The 9968-nt window shown below is 41.4% G+C and overlaps 1 protein-coding gene across 1 annotated transcript; it reads right to left on the bottom strand.

The window, feature by feature from the left end:
- Nucleotides 1–2383: 2383 nt before the first annotated feature.
- On the bottom strand, nt 2384–8873 carry LOC115774644 (poly(A) polymerase beta-like). Its single transcript, XM_030722001.1, has 14 exons — nt 8751–8873; nt 7468–7549; nt 7176–7285; nt 7048–7101; nt 6829–6940; nt 6272–6401; nt 6073–6145; nt 5841–5961; nt 5525–5609; nt 4338–4391; nt 4051–4167; nt 3854–3957; nt 3601–3768; nt 2384–2812 (listed from the first exon to the last, which is right to left on the bottom strand). The coding sequence occupies exons 2-13, from the start codon at nt 7532–7534 to the stop codon at nt 3602–3604; spliced, it is 1194 nt and encodes a 397-aa protein (XP_030577861.1). The 5' UTR covers nt 7535–7549; nt 8751–8873; the 3' UTR covers nt 2384–2812; nt 3601.
- Between the last annotated feature and the right edge of the window lie 1095 nt (nt 8874–9968).

Raw genomic sequence — 9968 nt, 5'->3', positions numbered from 1 at the left:
ACTCTCCTGGATCCTGTCAAGGAAAAACTGACACAGCCACATATCCCAGTGAATGGCACTTTTCTTCCACCACACTGGTCAGATCACTCAGAGCAACGTAACAGCGCACATCTACCAGGCCTCCTCTGATCTCTCCCAGGAAGGAGACAACACTTTCATATCAATACCCTGTCATCTCACAATGTGGCATCTTCCCCCTTTGAAGGTACAGTAGCGTTGTTGCTGTTGCTCAGATGTGAAACTCTTTCTTAGCTTTTATCATCCTGTTTTTGGGCAAGGAGGAGAGTAGTGGGAGATGAAGGAAAGAATTTCTTTTTAACTTGGACCCACCAAAGTGGAAAGAAACAGCGTGTTGACAGGTGTGTGAAAGGAGTACTGCTGGGTCAACTGGGGAACTTCAGAGACCAGTTTAGAAGGCTTAACAAACTCTCTCACAGGAGGCGGGGGAGGCATAGGCTTACTGGCAGAAGAGCAACTCTCAACACTCCTGCACCAATCAGAAGGTAGCACTGAAGGGTAGTTTCTAAGGATAGCTGATTTTACCACAGATGACTTTTCAAAAAACATGCTGGTGCCAGCAAAGAGACAAGCCAGAGAGATTTACTCCTTGTCCTGAATTACCAGCCAGCTGTAAACTACAAGTCCCATTCCACAGCAGGAGGATCACTCCTCCCATTAGCCTTGGCACAGTGCCGACTACAAATGTGAGAACCGTGGTCGTCAGGAGGCCCGGTTAGGATGAGACCCTCTGTCACTCACTGCGACACTTGTCATAAAATCATTGTATTGCCATCAATCCAGGGACCTAACCACCACCACAGCAGATGGAGGCCCAGCAGGAAGACAGGGGGCCATGCCCTGAGCCTAAGCCCCACACAGAGTGCACGCGGCAGGAATAAGCACGGCCACAACTACAGGGGAGCCCCAGACCTTAAACCGGACCTCCTGTGGATACACCTCTGGATTGAGTCCTAATGTTGTCCTTGATTAATTAGAGACAAATGTAAGTGGGGAAAAAATGCTTTTTCTAAACAGATACCTGTTTAAAAATATCTCCTTATATATATCCGTTTGTCAGCAATTAGTCTGATCACAATTTTATCTATCAGGAAATACATAAAGACTAAACACTGACCATTCAGAGCCCTCAAATTTTAACATGAAAATAGTGATAAACATGGTCTGCAAAGACTAAACATGTCTTGCCTCCCCTGAATAAGGATATGTAATGATATTCATAAAGAGACCACCTACTGAGAGTGCAAAAAAACTGTTCCTTAGCAACAACATACACACTCTTACAAGCCATATCTTGGGAAATTTTGCCCGGCTTGGGATGCAAACAACAGAAAACCTTTAACTAGGCCATGTTATGAGACAGCTCCCTATGGCTGAGCATCTCAGCGTCTCGCCTGGCACAAATCTTCCCCAAATGATACATATTGCATATCAACAAAACACAGTAAAGAGAATACGAGCCAGCCTGTGGTATTTTGCTAAATCAAATCTCAACCCCGTTTTAGTTTTGTTCACATTCTTACTTGAATGATTACAAATCATATAATTAATGCTCCAATATCCGCCAAGACTAAATGTCAAAAAAAGAATGAAAGTACCTTTTGAGCTCTCTTTTAAAACATTTTTAACAAGTTGTCACACAGTGGGTACTTTGCACTGTTAAAGTGGTCAGCCTGGCCTTTTAAGCTCTGTTCCCCCTCAGTGTGTTTCACATCATCAGCTGATGACACAACGCTGATCGCTGAGGTGCATTAAGGAAGTCCTGGGTGTGAGTGGTTTCATTAATAAGAGGATCGGAGTAGTGACTGGGCATTGCAGGATTACTGAATGCCACAAATGTTACATTTAGTGAAGAAAACACACAAAGCTAACACTGAGTGAGGAAATCTATTCAAAGCAAGTGAAAATATGAAACTCATAAGGCAATGGGGAATTCTGTTACTTTCCTCTGAATATGTTATTCACATTTTCTATAAGGGACTATAACAGAGTCCGTCCAGTCAGTTTTAGCTTTTTGTTTTCTTTTTTCTTTTGGTAATACTAAAATCTTAAGCAGAGTTCCTATTAGCCTCTTTATCCAAATAGATTACAGCCCAGTAATAAGTGATGTTTGTTTGTCCCTGTCATTAATTGCAGTTAATCAAAGACAGCAGATGACTTAAAAGCACCACTCAGCAAAGAGCTGGAAGAGGTCAGCAGACAAAAAAACTATTATCTGGGAGCAAGGCTTCCAGGAAAAAGAAAGAAAAGATCAATTATTTTTAAATGCGCAACATAATAGATCATCACCCCAACGTATTAATTAGCACCTCACTACTATTATCTGGTCTCCAAATCAACACGCTAAAGTGAAAAAATGTAAGCATTCAAATTCTTTAATTTCCTTCCTCAGAGTCCAGAATATTTGAAAGAGATAACTGAATCTAAAGCTGCTCCCACAACTCTAATCTGCAGCAATTTTTTTGCTATCAGCCAGTGACTGGTGTGTGAGAAGCTGATCTGTGCACACACTGCTGCACTGCGGTTGAGCAGAAAGGCTTCATTGCCCTCTTCTGGTTAAAAGATTAAATTCATCAAAGTCGGAGTCTAGCTTTCAGCGGGACCTCCTTGAATCTCACAAAAGCTGCATGTGAGGATGTCTGGCGTGGAGAAGAGGAGAACTAGGAGAGGTTTCTATTCATAATGTTCTTCTGTACCTGGGGAGCTGAAGGTTGGTGGCAGGCTTCGCAAATGCAGAAGGTTCGGCGAGGTGGCCACCGGGAGGTAAGCTGGGCAGCGTGACAGCAGGTGGATTCTGCTTGACAAGGAACAGACATTTGACTTATTCACAGCAAATTAATGTCTTTTGATTTCTAGATCTACAACAGTGCAAGGCAGTTTAACACCTTTGAGGACAGCATACAAAGTCAGGGTCTAATTTCTTCATCAGTGTTTCATCTCAGGAAGTCTCTTGCTGTTTTTTGCACTGCAAGATGGACTTTTACTGAGCAAGACACCTTTAGGGGGCTTTTTAGACTGAGCTTTTTTTTTTGTTCTTTTGAGCAGCTTTCAACTTCTTAGGTGAAGTCTCTGAATGGGGAAAACAAGATCTCTTTGTAGCCTGTGGAGGCATGGCGTGTGAAGCTGGATTGGACACAAATACCAATGGCGGTAGAGAAGAGGAAATAGTAAAAACTGATAAGAGTCTGATATCTTTAGGTGCATGTTTACTGCAGCTTAGCTCAGGGTAAAAAGACAGGAAACAAAAGGAAATGGCTAGCACAGGTGACTGTGACTGCCAAAGGAAGTCAGGCAGTAAATTTGTACAGTAGAGATTTGCCAGTGCCACACTTTGTACTGGTTTAGTGCAGAACCTTCCTTAAGTCAAGTCATTGCAATGAGGCTGACAGGGACCTAGTGGGCACTCGAGGAAGTGACAGTGACTAGCGTAGAACTAGCCCGGTGCCTAATCCACCATCAAACAAACTTTCATTATTATAATTATTTATTTATTTATTTATTTTACAATTTTACTTTTTTACTACTTAAAAAAAGCAATATCTAAGATATTTACAGCAATTTGGATGGAGTGGTTGAGCAAACCTCAATTTCGTGGCTGGCATCTTGGATTTGCGGAGCTGTGGTCTCGTTTCCCCCGGAGCTGACAGGTGGGATGTGACAAGGTGCAAACAAGTTCTTCCTTCTGCATGTATGCAGCTGTAAAGAACTTCCCCTTTTCATATAAGTTAGAGCGCTTGGCCAGGCTGTTGACTGCAACAAAATAAAAATATATTTTAGAATTTCAGCCTTTTTTTTTTTTTTAACCTAATTTTAAAAAGAAGAAAAAAAAACTTACTGGTATTAGCGAAGGTTTGGAAGATGGTGTTGAGATTTATCCATATTTGAAACCCCTCTGGATTAAAGGCAAGTCCAACCAGCCACACTGTGCTCTTTCCATCTCTAAACCAGAGAGGAACACGCTGTGTGAGTTGACAAAGACAACACCACTCACAAAGACAGCTTAAATGGAACCAGATCATCACTTGTATTTACTCTTTATTTGCTCTTCTGGGTCTAGGAAAGGAACGTAGGTGAACATGGACCAAGGAAACCACATTTCTCTCCAAACTTGCCACCAGGAGGCCGATTTTCGACTCCACGAGGCAAACCCTGCCAGAGCGAACAACACAAGAGTTTTCAGAAAGAGGACAGCGCTACGGCAGCTGGGAATGAAATATTAAAACTGTTTTCAGCCTTAAAGAGAAGCACTGGAAGACATAAGAAATATTCATACTCAAAGACATGAGATGTTCCAGTTTTGCTTTGCGCTGTGTACTCACCATTCAGTACGCTGCTTTTCTGTAGAATAAGGTGCTTCCAACATAACGTAGTGCCTTGAAACATGAGGCAAAAAAAAAAAAAAAGAAAGAAATGTCAACAGGCAGCACACATACTCGAATCTTACATTAATCATACTTCCTGTTGTCTAATCAATATTTAAAGCTAGTCAGGCAATATAACAGGACAATGGGTAATAACCCTACACCCAGGGAAAAGCTAGCGTACATAACAGATATAATATTCACGTATTCATGGTTTTCTCTTCATTACACCTCAAAATAAGGCCTCAAAATAAATCAATCTTAAAGACTGAAAGCTCAACGACCAAGTTTTAAAGCAGCCGCTGGTAATTACATCATTAACCATGTCAAATATTTGGCCTTTTCTGATGTTTTAGTCGCAGTTCTGTTAAATAAGCCAGAAAATCAAGAGATCAGAACAGCTGGTGGATTTACTCAGACAGTACAATATCATAAATGCAACAAAGCTCACAGAAACTCCAGACTCCATGAGAGTTTAGTGAAATCAATAAAGAAGCAGAGAACATCAAGAGCTCAAAAATAATTCATCCAACAGCTTCAAATACTTCCCTGGGTTTCAGTCCGTATTTCGAATCGTTAACATAAAACAGCAAAAATCTGGACGACAAACCTATTAACACGACTAGTATTCAAGCATTACGCAAACGTGAGAGCTGAAGCAGCATACCGAGAGATTACACAGCAAATCAAAGATTTGGTAGAGGCATGTGAAATCACTTGAACAAACTTCACTCAACATTTTTCAATTAATGACAGCAAACAGCAAAACGTGTCCTTAAACAACCGCGATTCAGTGAAGTCAGGTGCAAACGTAAATTCATTACAGTGACAAACAAAAGATGATACAATTTTTCGGTGTATTTAATCAGGCTTCGCTTACATTAATTTAATAGCAGCAGTGTACTTACAATTGGCATTCCAAACAGTGTGTTATAGACACAAAACACAGTCCTTCTGTGTTTTGTGTCCTTGCTTTTGTGAAAGTACAAATGAACCATCAAACATTTGATAGTGAAAACGAACAGCTTAGTTTTATCATTGCGACCAGTGTGTGTGGTAAAATATTGAGAAAGCAGGGGCGACAAGCGTGCAGCATTCTGTACATGGCAATGTTAATTTACATCTTTACGTGGCTTAGTACATACTGGTACTTATCAAAAAAGTCCATTTCTTCAAAGAGTTTGCGCCAGTTTGCTTTTTTCTGCTCTATTTCTTGGCAGATTGCATGACCTGTGGATAAGGAAGGAAGGAAAAGCTGGTTAAAGGATAATAAAACCCCTTCACTTTGTTTACAGAAGAACATCCCCGATGCTGTGAGTGCAACACAGTCTGAACAGTGCTAACTTAGTCTAGGATTAGTCTGAATGCCATCATCTGACCGACTGATTATACACTGGGCAAACAGAAAGGTTCAGAGACTATTAAATTATGCTTGTATTTACAGTGGCTATCAGCTCTAACCTCGACGGATCTCCTTATTTATGATGGCAAAAGTGGACAGAGAAACATTGGCTGAAGTGTTCTGCTGCGGGTATGCCGGGCTGATGACGGGCATTAGGTGATAGCAGTCGCTTACATTAACCTGGAAATGTAGAAGCGCATTTTAATCGTGCTTTTGAGAATTTAAATGAATTAAATGTCTAATGGCTTTTTTTTTTCTTAGCCTAAAACCACAATGAATATGTGGACATACCCCGGGATTCCAGAAAGGAAGGTTGTAGTAGCAGTTTTCTACCACTTTCAAGCGAATTGGGACTGGCCACACCCTGAGACAAAAAAACCCAAAAAACTTTGATTTTCAAAGCAACTGATCCTCATTTGCATTATGTGTTGATGCTTAATTTAAAAAATTTTTTTTCAACAAGGACAGCAGAAGCAGTGAGACAACTCACCAAATGGAGAAGAACTTGATCACCAGGGTAGAAGCCGCAGCATTTGGGTACACCTGACAAATTCGGGCTACCATTATGGCCCACGATACACCGCCCAAGAAGCCCATCTTGTTGGAGTAAATGTAACGCCCTGAAGGGAAATGAGAGAACAAGAGGAACCATCAGACCTCAGCATCTGCATTATCAGCTACACTATTATTAAGACCCACTGCCAACTGAGGGATTTCAAAGTAATCCTGCTTTGAAGGTATACCAACACTTTGAAGGTATATCAACACGGGTCAGCAATATGAGTGTAAATGTGTTATTATCATGCGAGTTCAAAGCTTTGCTTGTTTAACTCATGTTTGGCCCATCTGATGGCTCTCAGAGCAGTCTTGAAGCTATAAACATTAGGCACAAGCCTGGGGATCTCTTCTGTAACTCTGTAGCCTACAAACAAGAAACAGAATTTGGGGGAAAAAAATTATCAATATTAAAATGGTGGGGGGGGGGGGGGGGGGGGGGGGGGACCAGGCCAAGAAGATTAATTAGCAAACTTTTAATCTGACACTTGCCATCGAGACTTCTGACACAGCGTTCATCCATGTCCTTCACTATGCTGTCATTGAGAAGGTCCAGATCATCAGCAACACTACTCTGAGTCACCAGGGCCAAGACAAGGCCAATCTGGAAAGTAAGAGGAACACAAAAACAATGATTAAGACACATGCAAAAACGCTTTAACTGAATCATACTGCAGAAAGCTTTTTGAATTTGTTCTCCAGCCAAATTACCTCTATCCCTTCCCAGGACAGTTTGATGACAGGGACGTATGCTTCTTCATTGGCCTGAGGACAACAATACTGTCAAGGGAGCAAAATGTCATTCAACCTCTACGCAGTGAATTACTGATGTGACTGACCTGTATGTCTTTGACCTCCTTCTGAGCTTTCAACTTTTTAAAGAAGGAGGTGAAGAAGGCTTTTCTCTCAAGAAATCCAGGTCCGACGCACAGAGCATTTATATCAGCATCTGCCCAAACACCACAATTTCAGATAAAAGAAAAGCCACCGAAATCGCTAACTGCAGTCCTGCCCTAGGCTATCATTTTCACCATATTCCTTCAGAAAGTTACCACTGAAAGATGCTGTATAATCACAAAGAAACCCAAAATCTAATCGTACAAGAACATTAGATAAGGTCAGGGTAATTACCTTTTGAGTGAACCCCCAGATGATAGGAGCCAAATGGGAAGATCTTGCCTCCAACCTTGTCTATCATTATGTCAGACACATTCTAAAATCACACGGCATTAACCATTGAAATGTACTCTCAATGCAACTCTGTGTTTTATGTTTTTTTATCATTATTATTGTTATCATATTTGGAGACCCTTTTTTAAACAGTGCTTTGTCATTTCTCCCCATTTCTTTGGAAATTTCTTTGAGCCACTTCCTAAAGAGCAACCCCAGTCTTTTAACAGCCCTCTCTCTGCAGATAAAACAGAGCATTTTGACATTTCTCAAGGAAGCAAGGGATGCTATTGACTTTTTTCTCAAAGTGATACAATGTAAAACAGGGCTGAATAATAATTTTTAAAAAGAGATGTATAATACCTGTAAGTGCAATCTCATTGTACATCCTGTATAATGACAATAAAGGCATTCTATTCTATTCTATTCTATTGTAAGCTGCTTTCATATACACTATATGACTTCATCGTGTCTAGCAGTTTTGCTGTCTGTATCAAGTGGTCCTCTTGAGGTCGATCCCAGCTGATAGGAGTAGTGATGCCATACCATGGAAGCATGACTGATAGTGTGGGAGCTTGGCTCCTGTTTGGCCTAAAATGGGAAATTTGAATGTTAGTGCACTACTGGGAAACCTTAAAAGAAGAAATAATTAAATCCATCCATCCCTCCACTCTCTTCCGCTTATCCAGGTCAGGGTCACGGGGGCAGCAGCCTAAGCAGAGAAGCCCAGGCTTCCCTCTCCCCAGCCACCTCCACCAGCTCATCCGTTCCCAGGCCAGCTGAGAGATATAATCTCTCCAGCGTGTCCTGGGTCTACCCCGAGGCCTCCTCGGTGGGACATGCCCGGAACACCTCACCCAAGAGGCGCCCAGGAATCAGATTCCCTAACCCCCTCAACTGGCTCCACTCGATGTGGAGGAGTAGCGGCTCTATTCTGAGCGCCTCCCGAATGGCTGCATTTCTCACTCTTATCTCTAAGAGAGAGGCCAGCCACCCTTCAAAGGAAACTCATTTCTACCGCTTGTAATTCGCGATCTTATTCTTTCGGTCACTACCCAAAGCTCATGACCATAGGTGAGGGAAGGACGTAGATCGACCGGTAAATGGAGAGCTTCGCTTTTACACTCAGCTCCCTCTACACCACGACAGACCGGTGCAGCGTCCGCATCGCTGCAGACAATTAATAATTAAATAATTAAAAATAAAACTAAATACAAGACATATAGACATATAAGAGAACTCACCAATGTCCGGGTTGTTTTAGCTAAATATTTTTTGCACCTGTTTCTTTATATGAGCCGGGAATATATTACTTTCTCAAAGTAACAGCGAAAAATGGCAATGCTAGCACACTCGTAGTGAAGCTATTTGTTATCTTTTCTGTAACTGTTTTTTTTTTTTTTTAATTTAGTTGGAATGCTTTTAGAACATATTTGCACTTTTTCAAACTATATCAAGTTTGTTTATTTGCAAACACCTATTGTTTTTTTTTTTTGTTTTTGTTCTTTTTGCTTGTTTTTAATCAGATATGACAAAATAGAATAATATAAACCATTCTAATTCCAACATCCCAAAATAACAAAAGTGTATGTACCTTGCATTGTTGCTGCCCTTCTCCCCTTCTTCCACCCAATTACGCTCTGTGGATCCCATACACCCCTGCTTGGTGACTTCTGGTCAGGTTGGAAGATATCTGGAAAAACTACACTAGAGCAAGGCTGCTAGCTCTGATGGCATCACCCCCAAGTTCCCCCAAGTGACTTGCTAACCATTTGCAAGTCACATTTATGACCTGAGTTAATATACCTGTGCACTTTGCATATGTTCCAAATTTGGCGGATGATGCAAAAACATCTACATGCTGCAGAATGACTCCCATCTAGATAGATATCTCAAGCATATTTAAGACTATCCCAGTGCTGCTACTAAGAGAGAAGATATGTATTATGTGAGACTGGGCAGTGCTCTGTCTGATTTGGTGATGTGCAATACAAAAGCTCCACAGGGGACTGCGCTGTCTGCATTCCTCATCACCTTGTACACCTCAGATTTTTAGTACAACGCCAGGTCACACCACCTACAGAAATGCTCTGACACTTCAGCAATTATAGGATGTGTTAGTGATGGGTAGGAGGAGGAGTAAAGAGCACTAGAGGATAATTTTATGGGAGAAATCTTCTGCTTCTGAATGTAAATAAGCTCAGATAAATAAGACCTGATGCTGTGATGGGAGCACAGCATCAGGGGACAGCTAAACGACCCATGTCTATCCTGGGACAGGATGGAGAAGTACAAGTACCTGGGTGTCCACATCAACAACAGGCTGAAATGGAAAAAGGGAAATAGCAGGCTCTATTTCCTAAGGAAGCTGAGACCCTTTAGCATGTGCAGCAAAATGTTGGAGTTTTGCGAACTTTTTCTTATCAAGATTAAATAAGCGCTGATTGGTGTTTTGCAATCGT

This window comes from Archocentrus centrarchus, chromosome 24 (assembly GCF_007364275.1).
Source record: "Archocentrus centrarchus isolate MPI-CPG fArcCen1 chromosome 24, fArcCen1, whole genome shotgun sequence".
NCBI lineage: Eukaryota > Metazoa > Chordata > Actinopteri > Cichliformes > Cichlidae > Archocentrus > Archocentrus centrarchus.
The sequence above is the reverse complement of the archived record's forward strand: the minus strand, read 5'-3'. Positions and strand labels throughout refer to the sequence as shown.